The sequence below is a fragment of the Moschus berezovskii genome, chromosome 8 (assembly GCF_049115385.1).
Source record: "Moschus berezovskii isolate FMDL1 chromosome 8, NW_MosBer_1.0, whole genome shotgun sequence".
NCBI classification, from domain to species: domain Eukaryota; kingdom Metazoa; phylum Chordata; class Mammalia; order Artiodactyla; family Moschidae; genus Moschus; species Moschus berezovskii.
This window is the reverse complement of record NC_142467.1, coordinates 82141265-82166797: the sequence shown is the minus strand read 5'-3', so window position 1 is coordinate 82166797 and position 25533 is coordinate 82141265. Positions and strand designations below refer to the sequence as shown.

General features: G+C 44.2%; 1 protein-coding gene and 1 long non-coding RNA gene across 4 annotated transcripts; one reads left to right on the top strand and one right to left on the bottom strand.

Annotated features, from left to right (window-relative positions):
• On the top strand, positions 1-25533 carry PPIC (peptidylprolyl isomerase C). Of its 3 annotated transcripts, none has more exons than XM_088838799.1 (5): positions 1-197; positions 5182-5295; positions 6034-6127; positions 8832-9016; positions 13593-14299. In XM_088838799.1, the coding sequence occupies exons 1-5, from the start codon at positions 81-83 to the stop codon at positions 13710-13712; spliced, it is 630 nt and encodes a 209-aa protein (XP_088694925.1). In that variant the 5' UTR covers positions 1-80; the 3' UTR covers positions 13713-14299. The 3 variants fall into 3 exon arrangements, with proteins under 3 accessions (XP_088694925.1, XP_088694926.1, XP_088694924.1); XM_088838800.1 differs by lacking the exon at positions 13593-14299 and adding an exon at positions 24559-25533 and having other exon boundaries at positions 2-197; XM_088838798.1 differs by having other exon boundaries at positions 4-197; positions 13678-14299.
• On the bottom strand, positions 1164-8102 carry LOC148777107 (uncharacterized). The gene is made up of 3 exons (XR_016038060.1): positions 7483-8102; positions 5124-5373; positions 1164-2655 (listed from the first exon to the last, which is right to left on the bottom strand). It is a non-coding gene; the product is annotated as an uncharacterized LOC148777107 (long non-coding RNA).

Genomic DNA, 25533 nt, shown 5'->3' with positions numbered 1-25533 from the left:
AGCGCGCAGGCGCAGCCGGCCGCAGTCCCGCGGGCAGTCCGGAGTCTGCGGTCGCGCCCCAGCCGCCGCCGCCGCGCATCATGAGCCCGGGTCTCCGGCAGCTGCTGCCTCTCGTGCTTTGCGTGGGGCTCGGCGCCCTCGTACCGTCCGCGGGAGCCTCGGGCTTCCGCAAGCGAGGCCCCTCGGTGACGGCCAAGGTGACCGGGCAGCGGGCAGCGAGCTCCCCTCGTGCCGCCCGGGGGATGGGGCGCTTTGGGGACTGGAAGCCCAGGGTCAGGGGGCGATCGGGGGCTTCGCAAGCGCAGAGGATGGGAGGCGGCCGCGGGGCTAGGAGGTGGTGGTGGGGTCCCCGCGCGCGCGCGTGGGTGGGGGGCGCCCTCGCTCTCGTGGGAGACTTTAGGGGCGCTAGGCCGAGCCCGCCCCCGCCGCGGGCTGCCTGAGCGTCATCTCCTGGGCTGGTGATCCGACGTGGCCACCAGCCGGCGAGCCGGGAGAAGCTTCCGGAACTGGCGAGCCCTTTCTCTAGGGAGGAGACAGCGGAGGACTTCCTTCGGCGTGGCGGGGATTTGGGAATAGAAGCAGGAAGAATGCAGGAGGGCGAAGGAGGCGCGCTGCGAGAGGAGGGGTTGCAGCCGGACCGCCCCCGCGGATGTGACCCGGCCGCTCAGAGCCCCGGGGCCAGCCCCTGTCGCCTGGGGTAGGGTAGGCGTTACGCGGCCTTGCTTAACCAAGGACTGTCCTCCCTTTCGTGTTTAGGAACCACGTCAATCCCCGCCAGGGAGGGAGAGGTGCGCTTTTCAGCCTGGGGAGTAGACACAGGGCTTGGGATGCTGCTGAGAGAGGCCCAGGAGGCCCCTGCATGACTGAGGCCAGCCTTTCAGTCTCGATGGGCGGTGTTGGGGTGGACATCTGCTTTAGACTGCCTCCTTACAGCTTCAGGTCTTTCTTTCAGCATGTTTACCCAAGGTTAGAAGATAATGGGAGGATGCCCGGAGAGACAGAGGGAGGAAAGGAGTGGTTTGGTGCCCTTGATCACCACTTCTAGAAAACCCACTGGCAGGAGTGTCTTAGAATCTGGAAGGAGGAGCAGCTGCAGGTGGTCTTAACAATCGGTCCCCTGTCTGCCAGTAGAAATGACAGTGTTGGGTGTTTCAGTCCTCCACTGCAGACCCCACTGGAGGAACCGGAAGGACGCGGGGCGGGAGAGGTACAGCCCAGCACCTGATGTAGTCTGAGGGTGAAGAGTGAACAGGAAGGCCCTGCTGCGGGGGTGCAGTGATAAATGAACTGTGGTTGGGAACCTCAGGGAGAGGGGAAGAAGAGTGGGGCTTCTTAGCCAGGGTGCTGTCACTGAGTGAGTTTTCATGCACTAAGGTTTGGAATAGTCACTTAACACTATCTCCTTTTTTTCCCACCCCATTTGTCATTAAGTTCTAAAAACTAACTGTGCAGGCATGGCCTGCCACAGAGTCGACTCTGCTGAGTTACTTTTTCAGTAGGACATTTTAAGACAACTACTCTGTTGGGAAGTGGAAACATTAAAAATGATTTCTCTGAGTGTGGACAAGTAGATGAACTGGCCATCACTCTAGTGTATTGAATGTTTTCCCCAGCAGTCTTTAGCTTTTCCTTTGATAGTTTGAAAACAGGATCTGTAAATGAGAGGTATGAAGTGCTGTCCCTCCCAGGGCCCTTTCTTGTCTGTGAATCTTGCTGCCAGCCACCACCTCGGCCTCCTGCCCAGTCTCGGAGCCTCACTGGTCTCAAAATCCACCCAGTTGGCATTTGCACCCTTGCATTTTCCAGCAGATGCCATGGGCTCTGTGCCGCGTCAGGCCCCTGAGAGTGTAGAAAATAATGCTGCCATCTTTCCAGCTGTGCTCAGGTCACAGGTTGCTGTCACTGTCTGCAGTTCTCAGAGTGGCTAAGAGGCTTCACCTGAGGTAATAACAAGTTACCAAGAATGCCTGAGGCTCCTCCTCTGTAAGTGGAAATAGAAATAATACCTGCTGGCAAGGTTCTGCATATTAGATGTGATAGAACAGGTAAAGTGCTTAGCCCTGATTGAAGTTCCTGATTTAAGAGGTCAACTGTTAGTGTTATTTGTGTGATCTTATTAATCCTCCTGCGGCAGGGCAGGTACGGATGAGGAGCAGGGGCTTGGAGTTGCCCAAGGTCCCATGGCCAATAAGTGGTGGAGCTGGTTTGAGAACAGTTTCCTTGACCTCACGGCTCCTGCACTTAGTGTCTTCCCCAGTTACTTTGGGAATGGAAGCACAGTTAACCCTACAAAGGTTTGGGGCAGGCTCTGTGAGGTCCTCTTGCCTCTTCCCCTATCTCTTCCCACCCTCTAATGCCCCATAATTTTCAAATGACTTTCAAAGGCAGCCTCAAGGGAAAAAAGGAGGGACCAAGGGGCCAGCTCTTGAAGTGCAATGTGGAATTCAAGCGCCACCTTTTCCAGGAAGCCTGCCCTGATCGCCACAGATAATCACCACCTCTCACCATGACATTTTATCTGTACATACCTTCTTGTAAACCTTGACTTCCCATCAGAGTGACTTCCTCTTCTGTGGGACTTCTTGTAAAGCTTGACTTCCCATCATAGTGCTTCCTCTTTTGTGGGACTTTGTAGTCTCATCCCTTTCACAGGGCCTGTTCCCAAGGACAGGCAGCAAAGTCAGAGTCGATCTCAGGGTAAGAGGGTTTGCCTGGGAGCCACCCCAGGCCCACCTCACCATCTGTTTAGATGTGCATATGCCCTGGTCTGTATTCAGTATTGCCTTTTTTTTTTTTTTTTTAGTACCTGCTTGAGCTGACACTGTGCTGGGCACTGGGGATCTAAAAATGCCATTTCCACCCCTTCAGGTAGAAATTGCCTAGACAGAGAGAGCCACATTCATGACAAACGGCAGTCCAAGTGAACACAGCTTCAAATTGAAATTCTGTCTTTCATGTTCCTAGTATTGCCTAACAAAACTTGGAACTCTTAGCCAGCATCCTTCCTTCGTCTTCTGAAATGGGTGAGAGTCTTCCTTCTCAGCTGGTTGTGGTCAGAAGGGTTGTATTGCTTCTCTGCACATGGATCCCTTTACCTGCCTCAGTGCTTTAGTTCCAGAAAGAACTGCCAGGTGGGGCTGGTGCCCATTCTTGTTCCCGGAGGCTGCTCCCCTCCTTCCAGCCTTGCATCCCATCACACCTCTGTCAGGATGCCTTCCCTCAGCCCTCAGCATCCCTCCGGCACACTGGTATTCAGTGTTCTTGGGGCACTTGTCACCCGCAGCCTTGTGCTATGGCTGTTCATGTACTTGGCCTCTTTCCATAATCTCCCTGAGGACAGGACGTCCTCCACTTGTACCCTCACACTGCCTTCTGCAGAGATCTTTGACAAGTATTTAATAAGATTTGATTTTATCATTTCCATTAGAGTTAGGGAAACTCTGCTGTATTTTCATGCCATCATGCAAGAAGTTGAAGGACACTGTGGTTTGGGAAAAAACATCATATTAATACATGTGCTAGGCTGCATGTAGGAAAACAAGATGGTTATCGGAGAGTTACGCTGGGTGACACAGACGCTTTTTCTTCATCTTCTCATGCTGTCCTCCCACATTTTATTCTCTGTGCTGTTGAAATGTTCACAGACTTTCTTTTCTCTTCTTTTTTTTAAGTCTGGCAGGGTTATGTGATGCTTCCTTACGATTACATACCCAATTCTTGTCCTGGAGCCTCTTCATTATTGCTTGTTATTGAATTTACTCCTTGGTTTGGAAATCCCTTTGGAGAACAGCTTCTTTGACCCCTGCTCTGCCTGCCAGGCTCTTGTGGGCATTAATGGAGCTTCCTGAATCATCCTCCTTCACTGCACTGCCTGATCTCAAGGGCCTGGTCTTTTATGCATTCTCTAAACTTTTACCACATAAATAATAATAACAGATTTTTGCAGCTCTGGCCATGTAAAATCGCAAAATGCCACACGGAACACTAAATATCACATCATCCTATGACAGACGTCCTGATGTATTGGCAGAGGCTCTTGTCTTGAACTAAAGCTTGACAGTCTTTATTTTGCGATTTTTCTAAACTGTATGACATCTTTTCTCTTTGACACCTTCTTAAATTTTTTTAAAGCCATCTCTTGAATGTCTTTTTGTTTTTTTTTACCCATTCAAATAGTGAATTGATTCATATAATCTAAACTTGCTAACAGAATGCCCTTCGACTCTGTGGCCTTTTCAAACGTTCTGTCTCGAAATCATCTTAACACAGTGATTTGTGAAGCAGAGTGTATATAATTTCATTTTAGGTGAAACAGTTAAAAAAATTCCAAGAGAACTTTTAAGGCTTATCTGCAAAGAGAGAAGTGACTAACTTCTGGAGTTGTGCTTGCTTGCTTCTGTTTTAAAATGTTGTGACCGAGAAAGGGCACATTCTACTTGGGCAGCTTTGGGAACGTGAGGACTGGATTTGGTGTCTTAAGTGTACAGGGAAAATGGTTCTGTCAGGACCAGCATGCAATGTTTGCTATACTTAGGACTCAGCAGAGACCCGGGTGTCTTAGTGTGTTTGGATGTGGGTGGCAGGCCTTCTGGAGCAGGGCTGTGTGTTTTGATCATCTTTTACAGGCCCCTTGACAGCAGACATCAATTGAGAACTCATTGGGAATTTGGTGCTGCTTGAAGTTACAAAAAAATAAATCTGGACGGTTAGACTATTTCTTTCCTCACCGGTTTTTTTTTTTCTCTCCTGCCAAAACTGGAGAGCATCACCTTTCTGAAGAACAGTCGTCTCCACTCTCAACCCCTAGCTTTGTCCACAGAGCTAGGAAACAGGAGGCGACAGCGGTGTGTATCTGGGGTACTTGGGGGAGAGGAATTCTTGAAGACGTTACTGGCTCATTCTGACAGTACTGAGTCCAACTTTAAAGCCAGTTCTTAGTACCATGTCTGACTCAGTGATGGTGCGCCATAACTGTTTGGTGAATGAATATTTGTGAGTGAAATGCACCCACAAAAATGGTTTCAGAACTCTTTATCTCTTGCTCCTTCACCCCCTCGTTATAAAATGCTGGTGGCCGGTGCCCTCACATGTGGTTCCATTCCCAGACTGTCATATTCACTTACCTTGTATTGTGGCTTCTCCACAGTGTAACCTTGCGCTCCACCTTTCAACCACATGCAGGTCTTCTTTGATGTGAGGATTGGAGAAAAAGATGTTGGCAGGATCGTAATCGGCCTCTTTGGAAAAGTCGTGCCCAAGACTGTGGAGAATTTTGTCGCTCTGGCAACAGGAGAGGTATGTCTCAGTTTTATTTCCTTTAACTGTGCGCAGAATTGAATCTTCCTCCTTTTAAGCCAAACATACAGATGTATTCTGGGGGATGAACAGAGAGAATAGCATAGAAACATATACACTACCATATATAAAACAGACAGCCAGTGGGAATTTGCTGCATGACTCAGGGAACTCAAACTGGGGCTCTGTGACAACCGAGAGGGGTGGGATAGGGTGGGAAGTGGGAGGGAGGTTCAAGAGGGAGGGTACATATGTATATCTATGGCTGATTCGTGTTGATGTATGGCAGAAACCAACACAATATTATAAAGCAATTATCCTCCAATTAAAAATAAATACATTCAAAAAAATGTAAATGTAAAAAAAAGTTGTACCTGGGAAAATAAGTACTAAATTAGTAGATGAGATGAACATGAGACATCTAATAATATTTTACTTTGTTTTTCTATAAAATCTGTATTCTTTAAGCACTCAGTTTCATCAAGGTTCTAGAAACAGTCATTAAGTGAAAATGCAGACTTCTCTCTTTTCACTTGTGCATGTTAGTGTTTTACTTCCATAGTTTGTAAAAGTCAGCTAATGATAAATATCTGTCAGTAAACTATTGTAGGTACCTAACTTAGTTCTGTAGATATTTTGTGTAATTTTCTCATTTTGTCATTTCCAGATAAACACTGGGGTTTATCTTACAGTATGGGTTATATCTGCTTGTGTATTCAATTGACATAATCTCTTTAGAAAGGATATGGATATAAAGGAAGCAAATTTCATCGCGTCATCAAAGATTTCATGATTCAAGGAGGAGACTTCACCCGGGGAGATGGCACTGGTGGTAACGTTGTCTCTTAAACTTTTCCTTTCCTTCTTACCCAAGTGAAACCTAAGACTAAGATGATATATTTACCCAGCATATTGAACTCCCAGCTTTAAGGAACAGAGTCAAAAAGACAAACTAATTCTTCCAGAAAGATAAGAGTTTTTGGTGGGGGGGCCTCATCTAACAAAATCTTGGTAGATGCAAATGAATGAGGCCTCCTAATTTTAAACAGCCTTTGCTTGGGTGTTCGTTATCCTTCTTCAGTGGAGATGTATTCATTTAGTAGGCTGTTTTGCAGTTATGAAAATCCTAGACTCCTGGTATGTAGCAATATGGAAAGATGTCTGTCATAGAAAGGAGAGGTAGACTGAAAAGCCGTGTGCCCTGGAGGGGGACAGCCAGCTCCTGAAGTGCATTTTGTGTGTGGGGGGGTGGTGGTCCAGAAGCATCATGCCAGAATGATAAGACTGGTATTTAGGTGGCAGATCACAGGTGAATTTACCTCCTTCTTTCAAAATTCTCTTTATCATCAGCTTTTGCAGTAATAAAAAAATAAGTAATAGACCACTTGTCACAATTATAGTGTAAATTAATTTTTATCAACACCATTAGAATTCAATAAAGAACCCATAATTCAGTTTATAGAATTTCAAATATATCTGAACTTATTGTTTCTCATTGAAGATTCCAGCTGCCCAGATCCCTGGTCTGTCTTTTCCTCATAAATGCAGTGGGTTCTTTTCCTGAACATACATACAAGATGGAACTACACCGAATTTTTATTTACTTCAGGTTTAAGATTTTTAATTCAGCAAATACTGGGTTTAGTAAATGGCTAACGTTTTAAAGAAACAAGCCATGTTCAAACACTTGTTAATTTTATGTTGCAGTGGTTTTTTAAAATAACAAAATGACTGTCATTAAATGCTTGGATTTGTCAAGACACCTGTGGAAATGCCGCTGGGTATGGGGATGTAGACTGGATCAGAGGAACATGTTCAGGTTACCTGGTTGAATGGGGCTGCTGCAGAGCTGGGTCTCTGGTGGAAAAGCCTGCAGTTCCAGTGCTGGCCCCCTCAGGACTGGCACTCCACCGTCCTGCCTGGGGCCCGGCAGGAATGGCGATGGAACTTCACTGTGTTCTCTCTTCTGCTCCTGTTTCTTGCTCTCTCTGCTTCTCTGCCCTGTGTGTTTGTGTGTGTGTGTGTGTGTGCGCGCACATGCACGTGCATGTACAGAATTAAAATTCTCCGAGTTTTGGAGATAGGACCTTTTGGATCATTTAAATTTAGCCTAGACCTCTCTGTAGGCAGAACTTTCCTGCCAGGCCACTCCATATGTCACTTACCAACCAGCTATAAATTGCTTACCTTTGGTATTCACTTCTGGTCGTTCTAACTGAGCCAGGATTGGATTGTTTTTTTTTCCCCTTAGGAAGATGAATTTTATTTGACCTCTTCTACAAAAAAAAAGGTGGGGGGAAGGGTTCCTTAAATTATTAAATATTAATTACTCAGATAAGTATAAAATAAGAGTTACAAAGCAGTGAAGTTGTCAAAATATCCAGTTATTTAGAAGCTGTATATCCCAAGATGTACACCTTAAGAAGAAAAATCATCAGGATTCACAAAATGTCCTTACTATTCCTCTATGGCAACGCTTTTTAGATAACCTGTTTGAAAAGTTAACTATGTTAGCTATGAAGAGGTTTTGGTTGTATATGCATGAAGAAAAATGCCCATGTAAGACCCAAGTCTTAAGGAAACTTTTTGCCTGGTCCTTCACAAGTACTGCATAGTAAGAAGGAGATAACATGAGCGCTAACTGAGCCAGGACTTTAAGGTTGGCCACTGATGGATAAGGTGCCCTGCAGCAGAGAAGTTGGGTATCACAGGCACTCAGGGTTGGGGGATGGAGCAGATGGTTTCAACTGTTGTTTTATAGGAAAAATGTGCTGTGCTAGATGACCAGCCCCCATGCCTGCCTCTGGCTCAAGGTTGGCTCCCTAGCTGCTCCCTGTTGCTGTCACCCTCTGTACCCTGAAGTCATCAAGCCTAATGACTTCCAAGCTGGCACTATTCTTCTTAGTACTGAGGCTTTAAGTGCTTAGAGAACCAGAGTTGGAGCCAGAAGTTCAATTTACTTTTTTCAAGTTTGATAAGCTCCCATTTGATAAGTTTGGTAAGTTTCCCATTCACAATGGGAATGAGAGAACCTATCCAATAGGACTGTTATGAGGATTGGCTAAGGGTGTATATTAAGTGCATATTGCAGTTGGCTTGGCTGCTGAGGTATGAGTGACCCAGGACAAATGACCTGACCCTCAGAACAGAGATGGGGTCACTAGGATGGCTTACCCATCATTCCATCAGACATTACCATGTCATCCTGCCCTTCCATTCCTTCTCATTTCAAAGTGAAATCACTGACTTGCTTGGTCAAGGTTTGGGTCTTCGTTTGAGGCCAGAAGGCATCTTGCCACCTTTTGTCATACTTAAGGCTTTTTTGTTTGTTTCTTTTGGTCCCTGGTGCTCTGTTTCCTTAAGGAGTAAAATTTATCCTCTGCTTAATTTTTTTTTATGTTTGACTATCTTTTCCTCATTCCCATCTTCTATAGGGTTCTCTTAACCAGTTCTACTCAAACCTTATACCTCCCTTTGAAGAATTTACTTTTGTATAACATCTGTTGACTCTACCCTTTTTGTTTTGTCTCACCCAGGTATAAGCATTTATGGTGAGACATTCCCAGATGAGAACTTCAAACTGAAGCATTATGGCATTGGGTGGGTCAGCATGGCCAATGCTGGGCCTGACACCAATGGCTCTCAGTTCTTTATCACCTTGACCAAGCCCACCTGGCTGGATGGCAAACATGTGGTATTTGGAAAAGTCCTCGATGGAATGGTAACTTGATATATTATTTTTTCTCATTCAAAGCTTTATAATGAAAGTACTCTTAGTGATTTGCTCTCAAATTATGCTTCTTAGAGAGCCATAATTGTATGCTGACTGGCCTCTTCAAAGGTGAATAAAGTATATATGGTACATGGGTTCAGTCCCTGGGTTGGGAAGATCCCCTAGAGAAGGGCATGGCAACACACTCCAGTGTTCCTACCTGGAAAATCCCATGGACACAGCAGCCTGGTGGGCTACTTTCCATAGGCTCACAGAGTCAGACATGACTGAAGCGACTTAACACACACACACACACACACACACACGGTATTTTAATTGTTAGGAGTATTGGGGCAGAAGCTGGGGGAGAAGTTGAGTCCTTAATTTATCATACTATTAGATATAATTGGAAACTCATTTTAATGTAACCAAATGAAATCCTGTAGGTACAATGAAATATCATTTAAACTTAAAAAGGAAGGAAATCCTGTCACTGGCTAGAACATGGATAAATCTTGAGAATGTCTTGTTAAGTAAAGTAAGCCTGTCACAAAAAGACTGTATGATTCCATTCAAATACATGGGAACACAGAGCAGGATGATGGTTTCCAGGGGCTGATGAAGAAATGGGGAGCTGGTGTTCAGTGAGCTTCTCTATGAATCTTCAGTTTTACGAGATGAAAAAATCCTGGAGATTTAGTTGCGCAACAATGTGAATATGCTTAAACTAATGAGCTTAAAGTTACACTTAGAAGTGGCTAAGATGGTCATTATATGTTATGTATGTCTTGTGCTCAGTTGCTCAGTCCCGTCTGATTCTCTGCAACTTCATGAACTGTAGCTTGCCAGGCTCTTCTGTCCATAGGATTTTCCAGGCAAGAATACTGGAGTGGGCTGCCATTCTCTTTTCCATGTGTTCCTTACCACAATTCAAAATATTTTTAAAAACCCTGAGCCCATGTAGTTCAGTACAGATATAAGTCACTTTCAGAGGTGCACAGTATAACAACCAGACTTCCTAAAGAGAATTCAAATTTATGCTCCTGTGTCTCAAAGAACATCAAGGGTCCAACTCATAATCCACAGGAAGAATTCTTAAAATCCTCATTCTCTTCCACTCCCTGCATTTTTCCTCCTTAGCAGCTGCCCAAAGATGCTCTTCCAGCTCCTCAACTGGCAGCTGTAAGGTCTGCCCGGTACAACCCTGGAGCATCCTTGAGTCCCTTCCCTCTGCCATATTTCATTGTTTTCATGTGAACTCATCCAAATATAAATAAACTAATCTCACTCACTGTAATTCTTTCACAACTTCTACCTGTTATTCTGATTCTACTCAACTAAAGGGCAGGAACTGAGCTGGCTGACTCAGAACTTCCCTTCCAAGGCAAAAATGTGTTCAACCAGAACTGTCAAATAATTATCTTTGGCAAGTGGGATAGGGCTTCCGAGGTGGCTCAGTAGTAAAGAATCTGCCTGCAAGTGCAGGAGATGCAGGTTTGATCCCTTGGTTGGGAAGATCCCCTGGAGAAGGAAATGGCAAATGACTCCATTGTTTTTGCCTGGGAAATCCCATGGACAGAGAAGCCTGGTGGACTACAGTCCACAGGGTCCCAAAGATTTGGACACAACTTAATGATTAAACAACAAGCGGGATGAGAAGCAAATGGGGCAAACACATGTCACTTAATATGTCACTTTAGGTTCCATCATAGTGAAGGACATGCCTACATTTTCATGAGCCAGTGTCCTCAAAAGAATGTATTCTCAAATAGCCAGGAATCCTACTCTCCAGCCTCTTAACTGCTTTTTAAATGAGCTAAACATAGGCATGCATGTGTTAAACCAGTTTGGAGCTTTGACTGCTGAGTCTAATCAGATTCCAAGTATTTTAAATGTAAACTGATTCAAGTGAGCATTTTTGAATACAACATAATGCTTCCCTTGTGGCTCAGAAGGTAAAGTATCTGCCTGAAATGTGGGAGACCTGGGTTCAATCCCTGGGTCGGGAAGATTCCCCTGGAGAAGGAAATGGCAACCTACTCCAGTGCTCTTGCCTGGAAAATTCCATAGACAGAGGAGTCTGGTAGGCTACAGTCCATGGGGTCGCAAAGAGTCAGACATGATTGAGCAACTTCACTTTCACTTTAATGCTAGGCTGTAAGAAAAACGAAGAGTACGCATCTGGGGCTTCCTTCTTCTGCTCATGGTTTTCCTTCCGGTCTTCTGGATCTTATGTCTTGGTGCCCTGGTTGGCTGTATTAATCTCCCTCCACCATTGGCATGTATCCTGGGAGATCTGCTTCCTGGTCCTAGACAAACAGTCCTGAACATTTTATGAGTCATAAACTACTTTGAGAAACTATTGAAAACTACAGACTGTCTCTAGAAGGAAAATAAGAAAGTGTGTGTGTCATACAGTTTCAAGGAATTTTCACAATCTCCTGCCTTCCACCCCCTGACCCTCCAGAGACTGTCTAGGTGGTTTTCTTAACACTGGACCTCACCCCAGACTTGTAGAATCAGAATCTTCACAGGTGGGCCTGTAAACATGTTCAAAATTGTGGTCAAATATACCCAACATAGAAATTTCCATTTTAACCATTAAATCAGCAGTTTTTAACCTGCCACAGGTAAGTCAGGTGTGTAGCTGCTGCTTTAGGTACACATATGCACATATGACGGAGAAGGCAATGGCAAGCCACTCCAGTACTCTTGCCTAGAAAATCCCATGGATGGAGGAGCCTGGTAGGCTGCAGTCTGTGGGGTCGCTAAGGGTCGGACACGACTGAGCTACTTGACTTTCACTTTTCACTTTCACACATTGGAGAAGGAAATGGCAACCCACTCCAGTGTTCTTACCTGGAGAATCCCAGGGATGGGGGAGCCTGGTGGGCTTCCGTCTATGGGGTCACATAGAGTCGGACACGACTGAGGTGACTTAGCAGCAGCAGCACATATGAACCCACACACACAATCTATTTAGAAATATTTATTATTAGAAGAATGCTGATCTTTTATCTTAAGTTAGTTTGGATTAGCTGACACCATGTCCAAAGCGCTGAGAAACTTTGTTGCTATTTTGTTTCAACCTATTTTAGAAACTCATTAGAGATCTACTAGCCTAGTCCTTTGGAGAAGACAATGGCACCCCACTCCAGTACTCTTGCCTGGAAAACCCCATGGATGGAGGAGCCTGGTAGGGTGCAGTCCATGGGGTCACTAAGAGTCAGACATGACTAGGCGACTTCACTTTCACTTTTCACTTTTATGCATTGGAGAAGGAAATGGCAACCCACTCCAGTGTTCTTGCCTGGAGAATCCCAGGGACGGGGGAGCCTGCTAGGAGGCTGTCTCTGGGGTCACACAGAGTCAGACATGACTGAAGTGACTTAGCAGCAGCAGCAGCAGCAGCTTAGTCCTTGCCTTGTATGAGACAGAGTGGTCCATGGGCTATGAAACCATCCAGAGTAGAGAAAGGGGTCTTTATACTACCGGTGGGGTAGTGAGTGAGAGTTGCTCAGTCGTGTTTGATTCTTTGTGACCCCAGGACTATACAGTCCATGGAATTCTTCAGGCCAGAATCCTAGAGTGGGTAGCGTTCCCTTCTCCAGGGGATCTTTCCAACCCAGGGATCGAACCCAGGTCTCCCACATTGCAGGTGGATTCTTTACTGTCTGAGCCACCAGGGAAGCCCGTTGGGTAGAGGTTACATTAGTATCAGACTCAACTTGTAGATTCAGCTTCCCAGGTGGCACTGGGGGTAGAGAATCGGCCTGCCAATGCAGGAGACGAGACGGAAGAGATGCAGGTTCAATTCCTGGGTTAGGAATATCCCCAGGAGGAGGAAATGGCAACCCACTCCAGTATTCTTGCCTGGAGAATCCCATGGACAGAGGAGTCTGGCAGGCTACATACAGTTCATCGGGTTGCAAAGAGTCAGACACAACTAAGTGCCTGGGTACACACACGTACAACCTGTAGATCACTGGCTGGAGTCAGCTTTAAAATGGGCAAACCCAGAACTAGCTCCATTACTAAATCTGCTTTCTGGTTCATTTTCTTATGCTTAGCCCTCTTACAGAGTGGAGCTGAATTTATCTCAAATTCCATGTTAACTCATAAGTTGGGCTATAACAGGTGAATAGAAATATTGTTTTATTAGAACTAGGTTGCTAATAAAAAGAAGAGAGGAAATACACAAATATGTCCTCTGATTAGCAAGCAATGGCAAGCCAGTCCAGTACTCTTGCCTAGAAAATCCCATGGATGGAGGAGCCTGGTGGGCTGCAGTCCGTGTGGTCGCTAGGGGTCGGACACGACTGAGCGACTTCACTTTCACTTTTCACTTTCACACATTGGAGAAGGAAATGGCAACCCACTCCAGTGTTCTTGCCTGGAGAATCCCAGGGACGGGGGAGCCTGGTGGGCTTCCGTCTATGGGGTCACACAGAGTCGGACACGACTGAGGTGACTTAGCAGCAGCAGCAGGTAAACTTTATCTGTCATATATAGGTTTCCTAAGTTTTCCATAGTTAGCTTGCATGGTTTTTGTAATCATAAAAAGTGAAAACTTATTTCCTACTAGGGCTCAGGCTTCACATCGATTTTACCTCTTGATCATCAGAGTTGCTGGTCAGACGTGATCCATGGCTCTCCTTTTCTCTCACCAGACAGTGGTCCACTCCATAGAACTGCAGGCAACTGACGGGCACGACCGCCCACTCAGCGACTGCTCCATCATCAACAGCGGCAAGATAGATGTGAAAACGCCCTTTGTGGTAGAGGTCGCTGACTGGTGATGCGACTGGCAGAGAACAGAGAACACAGTCTGGCAGGGGTGTGTGTGTGTTGATTCTTCAAAGTTACTGCTTTGCTTTGTTTTTAAACTTTATTCTGTTTTCCACTCCAGATTACAGAAGGGTTATAACCATCAACCACTCAAAATTTAGTTAGCGTGAATTTTGGTAAATCACTTGTTTAGGGACTTTGCACTTAAAAGACTTATCCCTTTCCTTCAGTGGTGCTATTTTTAAACTAGAAACTTTATATTTGGTATCTTCTTTTGAAGAACAGACACACAATCATTACTTTGCTGGATTAAGTGTGATTCCCAAATTGAATGATGCTGAAGGTTTGTCTGAAAAAGATGGAGACAAGAAGTGTATTATTTTGTATTCAAACAGAAATTCTTTTCAGGTCAAGGGAGATTTGATTAGTATTATCTATGTCACAGGGACTTTTACCTTTGAAAGGTGCTTATTCTCTATATTAAATACTTTTTATGTAAATTGATTATTTTTGAAACACATTTTTTAACCTAAAGTTCTTTTTAAAAACTAATGTACAGAAATATATGCATTTTAATGTCACCAGTGAACAGATTAATAAAGGTTCTGCAACTCAAAATATTAACACAACTGGATAATTTGCGATGAGAATGCACAGAATTGATGCCCATCCACATTCCAGACACTTGAGCTGATTATTCACCCAGTTTTTACTCAGTGCAATATGTTTAAAAAGTTCACTGGAGTCTAGTTGCCACAGAAAGGAATCTTTTTTTTTTCCACTTACATAATAGGGATGAAGATTCTGGCTATACTTAAGCTGGATGGGAAAATAAAATCCTATTGGTGGCTCTTGTTGTAACATACCTACATTAGGCATACCAGAGTGTGCCTAATCTCTGTTCAGACGGGAGTGGTAGATATCACAGAATGATCCCGTCGCTTCTCCTGCAGGGCGCAGGCTGTGAGGGTCCCCCAGAATTCCATCTCTTGAGCACTGTTCTAAGAAAACTGCTTCAGTGAGAGATAAGATGATGAGTACTTGTACTGTTGATGGTGGTGTTAATTGCTCAAGCCTCCTAAAAGCAGTTTTCCATTATTTTTCCAAACAAAATCATTAAAATCCCTTTAACATGCCACGTACCGTTTTGAGTTTGGGAATACAGCAGTGGACAGTGACAGGCATCATGGAACTGGCATTCTAGTGATGAAGACAGATTAAATGAGGTGCCATATAAAAGGGTGTTGATACTGTAGGGAGAACACAACAGGTTTGCTGGAGAGGCTGGGGTGTGGGTGGTGAGGGCTGTTCAGGTGGCCTCCTGAAGGGACATTTGAGCTGATCTTGGAGGAGACAGAAGTGGTAGCTGTCAGGCCAGACCTGGGATATAGGTCTTCATGCCAGTGGGGAGAGAAAATACAGGGATCCTGAGGTGCAATGAGAGGGCCCAGAACAGCAAGCCAATGTGCTGTAGCCTGAGGGTCAGAGAGTAAGGCTGAGCGCAGAGCATTCGGGGCCTGAGGGGCCAGGGCACAGCTCTTCTTTTATTTCCAGTACAATGGAAAGCTCTCAGGCTTAACAAGTGGGGGGCATGGTGTGATCTGCATTTAAGATTATTTTGCCTACCATGAGGAGGATTGTTATGGGGCCGGAAGGCTAAAGTATGAGGGCTTCCTTGGTGGCTCAGATGGTAAAGAATGCAGGGGGATCCAGGTTTTATCCCTGGGTTGGGAACATCCCCTGAAGAAGGATATGGCAACCCACTCCAGTATTTCTTACTGGGAAATCCCATGGACAGCTGACCCTGGAAGGCTACAGTCCATGAGGTCGCAGAGTCACACACGACTGACTAAACAACAAGGCTAAAGTACATGCCTGGAAATTCAAAACATGCGTATCCACCGACGTTCCACTGCTGGGACCTTGCTGTAGAAAGTGATCTGAACTTAAAAACGTTACACTGTTTTGGTCAGTCTGTCATCCAATCCCCCTTGATCCAGAGATGGCCACCGGTTTTCTTTGAGGAATCACGTCATCCCCACAGGCATTTCTTATCCTTAGTGTGTACTGACCCTTCAGACAGGTACATGCCTGGCCTGGCAAACTCATTCATTAATTCACTTGATAACTATTAGATGCTGGAGAAAGCTGCATACAAACAGCCCTCATGGTTCGGTTGGAAGGAGACAAATAATTCAAATATATACCATGTGAATATATAACGGGCTTCCCTGGTGGCTCAGAGGTTATGGGAAGATCCCCTGGAGAAGGAAACGGTAACCCACTCCAGTATTCTTGCCTGGAGAATCCCATGGACGGAGAAGCCTGGTAGACTACAGTCCATGGGGTTGCATAGAGTCGGACACGACTGAGTGACGGAACGGAACGGAATATATAACAACATCATGTGGTTATACGTCCATGAAGAGAAACAGGCCAGGAAAGTGACTAGAGAGTGAAGAGGCGGTCAGGGGACCTGACGGGAGTGAGGGTACGGCAAGCCATGGGACACTGGGGCAGAGTGAGTGAGACAGAGGGAACCAGAGCTGTGGCCTTTGATGAGTGGCAGACTAGACAGTTCCAGAAACAGCCAAAGGTCCAGGTGTGCAGAGTGAGGGTGCTGGAAGAGTCAGGTGAGAGAGGTGGGGTGGTCCTGTAGACCATTCCCTTGCCCTGGCCCCAGTGACAGGCTCAGGGATGTGTGCTTGACCCCAGCCATATTAGTGAGCCTCAGCTGTGAGAATTCTGCGGGAAATATCAGGACAGATCTAAGGGAAGAGGAGAAGGGGCAGGTGTGAGAATGAAATCAGGAAGGGAAGATGGAAAGAGAGATGGTAGAAGATGCTGCTCAGTCTCTGAATCCAGCCATGCCCGAAGCCAGTCTCCACCCCAGCTTTTCAGTTACCCAACCTATTACAATTCCAATTCTGAAAGAAATGGGAATAACAGACCACCTGACCTGGCTCTTGAGAAACCTGTATGCAGGTCAGGAAGCAACAGTCAGAACTGTACATGGAACAACAGACTGGTTCCAAATAGGAAAAGAAGTACGTCAAGGCTGTATATTGTCACCCTGCTTATTTAACTTCTATGCAGAGTACATCATGAGGAACGCTGGGCTGGAAGAAGCACAAGCTGGAATCAAGATTGCTGGGAGAAATATCAATAACCTCAGATATGCAGATGACACCACCCTTATGGCAGAAAGTGAAGAGGAACTCAAAAGCCTCTTGATGAAAGTGAAAGAGGAGAGTGAAAAGGTTGGCTTGAAGCTCAACATTCAGAACACAAAGATCATGGCATCTTGTCCCATCACTTCATGGGAAATAGGTGGGGTAACAGTGGAAATAGTGTCAGACTTTATTTTTTTGGGCTCCAAAATCACTGTGCATGCTGACTGCAGCCATGAAATTAAAAGACTCTTACTCCTTGGAAGGAAAGTTATGACCAACCTAGATAGTATATTAAAAAGCAGAGACATTACTTTGCCAACAAAGGTCTGTCTAGTCAAGGCTATGGTTTTTCCCGTGGTCATGTATGGATGTGAGAGTTGGACTGTGAAGAAAGCTGATCGCCGAAGAATTGATGCTTTTGAACTGTGGTATTGGAGAAGACTCTTGAGAGTCCCTTGGACTGCAAGGAGATCCAACCAGTCCATTCTAAAGGAGATCAGTCCTGGGTGTTCATTGGAAGGACTGATGCTAAAGCTGAAACTGCAATACTTTGGCCACCTCATGCGACGAGCTGACTCACTGGAAAAGAGTCTGATGCTGGGAAGGATTGGGGGCAGGAGGAGAAGGGGACGACAGAGAATGAGATGGCTGGATGGCATCACCGACTTGATGGACATGAGTTTGAGTAAACTCCGGGATTTGGTGATGGACAGGGAGGCCTGGCGTGCTGTGATTCATGGGGTCGCAAAGAGTTGGATGCGACTGAGTGACTGAACTGAACTGACTGAACCTATTACATTCCCTCATGTGCTTAAACCAGGGTGAATTGATTTCTTGTGACTTACAACCCAAAACCTTTGTCTAATACAGTAATGTTGGAAAAGTTTTATGTATGAAGATGAAAATTACAGAGTTATTTATGATAGCAAAATACTGGAAGCAACTTGAATGTCCCCAAATGGTTGTAAAGCAATAGCATGCATTCATTAAGACTAATGCTACACTTTTTAAGGAAAAAAGGAGAAATTCTATATGCAGCACGATCTCAGTTATGTAAATACATTCTCACAAAACAAAATCAACAAAATGTAGAGTGACATAAAACAAAGGCCAATGGTAGGAGTTTTTAAAACTCTGTTCTGTTTGTAATTTTTTAACTTTTTTGTCTTCTAACTTTTCTCTATATTTCTTTATAAACTACTTAGAAAAAACTTATTAAAAAAATTTTAGAGGTAACATAGAAGGAAATTAGAATCAAATGTCCTCTTCAACATAAAAAGTGCCTTAAGTCTTCAAATGTCAGAAAGCACATAAGCAAGCCATTGCTACTGCCCCGTGCAAAGAACATGTACTTTTTACTGTATTTGCCATCTAGTTTCTTCATGACTATGAGCATACTCTGATTTCTCTACTGAATAAACTGTTAGGGTGTCTATTATACCAGATGACCAATGAGTTAACATCATCCCCCTGGTAGAAGCCATTTATCCTGAGGGTCAGGCTGTATGCTGAAAATGTGAGCAAACTGATGACTACATATAAACTACTACTTTATAAAAGCCTATGCTTTATGCAGGAGCTTTTGAAACAGCTCATCACTGGCCCGTCATGCTGCTAAAAGGACACATAATGTAGCCAAGGGTGTGAGCAGAATCAGGAAAATTATAATAGCTGCTCCTACCACCATGCCCAAATTATCACAGCTTAGTCTCGAATCACTTCAATAAACAATTTAAAATGTTTTGGCATCCTTAGCCATGAGTTGTTTTATTCTAAGTGCTAGTTAGCAATTTCCTGGATTATCAAATAAAAATTCAGTAAAATTTATTCTTGGGTCAGAGTAATTAGAATGACACTTTCAAAATTATTGACTACTCTATTTCTGATGAATTTTCAGAACTCACCAACCTCATTTTTTAGTTCAGCTGTCTTGAGTTACTTAAAGACAAAAATATGGCAAGGATTTTAAAGCAGGAAAGGATTTGGTTTTGTTTTTCAACATTCCTATAATTCAGACAGCTGAAGAAATCTTTGATCTGGAAGGCTTAGAAATTCAAAGCCCCCTCAAGGCACTTTTTTTTTTTTAATTAAGAAAAAGTAAAAACAGTATTTGTAATGGAAAACTTTGGTGCTATTAAATACATAACTGTTTTTACTGATGTCTGCAATTCATCTTGTGGACTTCATTTTGGCCAAGTTTAAGTGTTAGGGGGGATATTAATATAACATCACCTACTTAGAGATTTGCTAGAGTCACTGATATTATTGAGTGATGGAAAAACAACTGGCAGTGCTGTAGAATCAGAGCAACTAGTCACAGGAATCCTGTCTGGGGGTGAAAAAGGCTACCTGAGACGCTCAGTGGTGTCTGACTGTGCAACCCCATGGACCATAGCCCACCAGCTCTTCTATCCATGGGATTCTCCAGGCAAGAATACTGCAGTGGGTTGCCATGTCCTCCTCCAGAGGATCTTCCCGACCCAGGGATCGAACCTGAATCTCCTATGCTGGCAGGTGAGTTCTTTACCGCTGAGCCACTGGAGAAGCCACATCTGACACATAGTAAGAGTCAAAACAAAGTACACCATGGGATCCACAAATGGAATTGTAAACCCATCACTAGTTCCATCAGGATGCTTGGGAGTCACAAGTTTGGGGGATATAGAGAGGATTCAACATGCCAATATCCCTTCTATTACCTATTTCTAAGCTTTTATTAGGAATCATGTAAGTTTCCACATTTCAGAGGGTGTGAAGGACTTTTCTTCTGAAGCATACTGGGCCTTTATAGTGCTATTAAAACTAAGATCACTGTCTGTCTTAAGTGATAAATATTATATCCCGTCATTTGGATAGATATCTCAATTTGAAAACTTGAACCTGTTCCTTCCAACCTGGACAAAAGACAGGTCTGCTTCCTATGCTTCCTCTAGACACTAGGACCTACATTGAGACAGAATGTCTTGAGGAGAGGAGTTAAGAACTGGTCAGCTTGGAGCAGAGAAAAGTCAAGACTCGATTTATCCCTGCCATGCTGAAGTACAGCTGTCTATTTATAAAGACCCCAGAACTTTTAAATCACCTCCAAGCCTGTGCGAGCTGCTCTCTCTGCCTGGAGAGCCTGTCCCATCCCTCCTACTCCCCAACATATCCTTCTGGGCTCCCTCCTCTGGTGAGCCTTCCCTGGAGACTTCCTCACACCTTGGTCTAGCAGTTAACTTCCTGGACATCTCCTGTCTCCTCCTTGGACCAGAAGTTGCTCTTGGTCAAAGATTAGACCACACTCCTTATCTCCCCCCAGGCAGTGTTTCATGCATAATTGATGCTCAACAAGAATGATGAGAAATGGTAACCAAAAAGAATACTATAATTATACTATTAAGAGGTATTTAAACTCTTTCTAAACTAGAAAGAGTTGAGCTTCCCTGGTGGCTCAGTTGGTAAAGAGTCTGCCTGCAGTGTGGCAGAGTTGGGTTCGATCCCTGGGGTGGGAAGATCCCTTGGAGAAGGAAATGGCAACCCACTCCAATATTCTTCCCTGGAGAAGTCCATGGACAGAGGAGCCTGGTGGGCTACAGTTCATGGGGCCACAAAGAGTTGGACATGACTGAGTGACTAACACCCACCCACCCAGGACTAAGATTGTTCAACACTGGCATTTGTATTTGGACTGCTTCTACTCTTTTTCAAAGGCTGTTATGTTAAAAATAATTTTGTTTTTCCTCTTTATTTTCTGAATTGAGGTTAGAAGGGCATGACAGAAATAGATTAGCAAAAGTGACATGGTTGTCAAGCAGTAAGGGGAGAGCCCCAGATGGTGGCAAGCCTTCAGTGGCAGTGCCTGTGGTGGGTAGAAGCTGGCTTGGGTGACTTGCCTTGGTCATGAGCGAGGCAAGCTGCTGGCAGTTGGTGAAGCCAAGTCCTCTGCTAAGCACTGCGGATTTGACCTGAGAAGCAATGAGAAACCACTCTCTCTTGAGTTGTAGGTACTATGTTGGGAAGTCATGGTGTCCACTTTGGAAACCTTTCAGTTGAATCCTCATTTGTTGGGCCATTTATGTGGCTCATTGAGAAAACTGCACAATCACACCACTTACCACGTGTAAACCCAGTTAGGCAGCAACAGGAAATCCTTTGTGGTCAAAGTCACAGATATGCTCTCCGTGCTTGGCTTTGTTCCTGCTTTGGAGCATATTCCTGACCCTTGTGAACCAGGCATGAAATTAGAGATAAGTCAGCAGCATAAATCTATCATTGCAATGAGGAAAATCTAGCTTAGTTTCCTTCTGCCGCTGAATCAATGTTGCATCTAGTTTGCTTCCATGCTTGGGCAGACACTAACCAGCAAACCAGGAGCCACCAAGACCTGGCAGAGGATTTATCCAGGAACCTGGGGCTCCCTGAAGATAGGGATCCTATGTTAGTTCAGAATGCTACAACACAACATCATGGACCGGTGGGAGGTGCAGGGCTTATAAACAACACGTGCCTATTTCTCACCATTTTGGAGACTGGGATTCAAGATGCAGGCACCAGCAGATTTGGAGTCTGGCAAATGCCCTCTTGCTGGTTCAAGACTGCCATTTTTTGCTGTGTCCTCACATGGCAAAAGAGACAAGTGAATTCCCCACACTTGAGAACTGATCACCTTCTAAAGCCTCATTCCCAAATACCATCATACTGGGGACTAGTTTTCAACATATGAATTTGGGTGGGGGTGTTAGTCACTCAGCTGTGTCTGACTCTGTGCAGCCCCATGGACTGTAGCTCATCAGGCTCCTCTGTCCACGGAATTCTCCAGGCAGGAATACTGGAGTAGATTGCCATGCCCTCTTCCAGGGGATCTTCCCAACCCAGGGACTAAACCTGTGTCTCTTGCATTGCAGGAAGATTCTTTACCATCTGAGCCACCAGGGAAGTCCTTGGGTGGGGTGGGGGAACCAAATGTTCAATCTATAGCAGGTCCCAACCTCCCATTCCAAGATCCAATCAATGAAAGGCACTATCATCCAACCAATTATTCCAACCAACCCACCCTTACCAACTTCTTTCTCCCCTCATTTTACCTTCCACATCCATGCCTATCAGCAAGTTCATGGGTAGCTCTTCGACACATATTGAATATCTGTCTCACCCTCTCCACAGCCACCCTCCTAAAATAGGCCACCTCTCATCCAAGTTATTCAAGTGCCCCCTAACAGCCTCTCTGCTTCCGATCCTGCACCTGTCCAGTTGGTCCATTCTCCACAGGTGACCAGAATGTACTTTTAAGAATAAATCAGATCAAGGGTAATACATCATATACCTTATTCTAAATTACATATTGTTTGCTGATGCTTGCGAGTTGTTGGAAGGATTCTTAAAAATTCCTATTTTTAAAAATTTCACTGCCTGATCAAGAAAAATAAATGGGTATAAAAAACCAAAACAAATCACTGTTTGTCAATTATACCTCAATAAATTTGAATAAAATATCCCTCCTGTGTAACACCAGTCAGTTGCTTCCCATGGCACATAGACTGTAAACCAAATTCCTCCACATCACAAGGAGGGCCCTGTGGGATCCAGCCCCAGCCCCTCACTATCTTTCTGACTCACCAGCTTTCCTTGGGGACCTTGACTGATGCTCTCTCATTTGCGCTTTGGAACCTGTTGATGTCTCTGCGACACCCCCCTCCCCGCAATTCTTGTCAGCTAATGCCTCTTAACATCCTTATGTCTCTACTTCAATATCACTACCTCAGAGAAGGTTCCTGACCCGCTCAAAGCTAAATTAGATATCTTCCCTGCACATAAGTAAACCTCTTTATTTTTCCTTTATAGCATGTAACATACTTCACATTGACACATTTGGGGGGTTATTTATCCCTCTAATATTACATTATTCTATAAATTCCATGAAGCCAAGGATTCTAATTTACTCAGATTCACATTTAAAGATATCACAGATTTAAAACAACATCATGATGTGATGAAAAAAATTATGATAGCAAGATATAAAAGCTCACGTAAAAGAAAACAGCTTCTAAATGTAAGATATCTCTTATCTTTTACTGCATTTAAAATACCTTTTTGGTTTTGTTAAGTTGGTGTCTTAAAGGTGTCATCAGCCTTTCATAGTGACCATCTGGCATTGTCTGATTTTGTACCTGCTCTTCCGAGAAGTATTGTGGTTTTTTCAATTAAAAAAAAAAGTTTAAGCATTGAAAAAAATATGCAGCATGAAGGGTGTGGCTCTCAAACTTTAATGCACATCGGAATCACCTGGAAGGCTTGTTAGATTTCTGGGTCCCACTCTCCTCCAAGTGTCCAGGGAAGGGCCTGAGAATGTGTACTTCTAACGAGTTCTTAGGTGATGCTGATGCTGCTGATCCAGGGTCTGAACTTTGAAAACCACAGCCCTGAGATGTCACAAAACCATGGTTTTTCATCACTGAATTAGCTTAGTAATGCATTTGTAAAGGATAGACATTTAAGAAATCATTCGAGCCATTAGAACTTGTATCAAATTGGTGAGCAAAGTGTAGAAAACCACTGTTTTAGAACAAACAGTAGGTAATGAATAGTTATGCAAATGACTCTGGGAAGATGTTCGCAAATCCTGACTGCAAGGTCAAGGTCATTTACATACGCCACAAACATTTCTGAAGGCCCTGCTGTGACGCACACATAGCCAGCTCTGAGCTGGGTGATGGCATGGGAACACAGGCTGCTGGCCACCTACTCCTTCAACAGTGGTTCTGGGATCTACCCATCTCTGCACTGAGAAACAGGGTAAACAAGTCAGATACTGCCCCTGCCCTCATGCAGCTCTGTCCAGCTTTCCTGGGGAGAAAGGCATTAAACAAATAAACAGATGAAGATGGTACCAGTGTGCTCTGAGAGAAGGGGGCAAGGTGGGAGTTGGGGTGCTACATAAGATCTAAGCTGAGACCTAATAGGTGAGAGTGGGCCAGCCTTCTGATGAGAGAAGAGTGTTTCAGGGAGAGAATAGCAGGGTCAAAGGGCGTGAGCGAGAACCAAGGTTGGCAAGTCCTGGGAACAGAAAGGCTAGTGTCACCGGTGAGATAAGTTCCAGGAAGAGGAGGGTGAGGAACTTGGAGAGGGTGGCAGGAGTTTCCATTTTAAGTGGGGATGGAAGTGACTGGATAATTTTGAGCAAGCGAGTGACATGACCCGATGGACATGTCAAAAAGATGGCTCTGGCTCTTGTGTGAAGGATAGACTACAGTGAAAGTGGAAAGAGAGAGGCCCAACAGGATGCTGCAGCTGAGAGCACAGAGCACTCATTAAAGCAAGAGGACTCCCTCGGTTTAATCAAGGGAGATGGAAAAGCACTCTGACTTATAATGTAGGGTAGAAACACCAGCAACTGTCACAACACTTTTCTGACTTAAGTATTCAAATGTGATTCAAAAATGCACAATACAATTAAAAAAAAAAACAAAAACAGTTCTAACGGGAGGCTGATGGGGGAGAGAAGTGAGCCCGAATTTTGTGGATGATCAGAGCTAATCCTGATCCCTTTTATAACCTGGTGGCCTTAGTCAAGCTATCGTGCCTTTCTAACCTTCATTTTTTTCACTGTAGAATGGAAAAATAAGAACACATACTTCAGGAAGATGCTGGAAGGCTTTTATGGGATAATCCATGGACAGGACTTAGCCCAGATTAGTGCTTTACCGTGTTAGTTACTTACTAATCTCTCTGATCTTCAATTTCTTCTTCTATAAAAGTGTGTAAAAGCTGTGTCAAGTTATAATAAGATCAAGTATGAAAAGCCTTAGTATCACAACAGAGGCTCAGTACATAAGAGCATCTAAGGGAAGAGATGATCAGAGCTGGAGACTCTGTTGATGGCACCATGGCTGATGTTCAAGTAAAAGAAGACTGAAAATGTTTCACATCTTATAGGTCAGATTTACAATTATACTCTGAGAATATAAAACAGAATTTTTCTTTAGTCAATTACGTGTACTCCAAAGACTTAACATTTCAACGTGACCTCCTCCTTCCCACACAAAAATAAACACCTCTTCACCCTCAGAATCCAGACCATCACTCTGCATCTTCATGGACAGAAAACATAAATGTTGCAGAATTTTCTGTTTTGAATTACTGTTTGTTATTTTCCTGGGTTTCTACTGCTGAATTCGAAATCTATCATTATCATCAAGGATGAAAACTGAAACAAAGCCAAGATGAAAAGTGATCATTTTAAAGTTGAGTTAGAAAGACTAGAGAAGATAGTTTTAATCACTGAACTTTATATCCAGTTTAGTTAAATGGAAAGATACTCCCTCATAAATGGTTAAAAATTCTGGAAAACAAGGATTATGTCTCTTTATTCTTTAGATAACTAACACCATGCTGTAATTTCATTTAAAGAATGGATGAATAAACAAATATATATATTCATTATATGGTGTCAATTGAGACCACTACCCAAACTTGTCTGTCATTCTCTCTGCTTCTTCAAAGAATCCTGCTATAGACGGAATGTTTGGGTCCATACCTATTCCCCCAAATTAATATGCTGAAATCAAATTCCCTAAGTGATGGTGT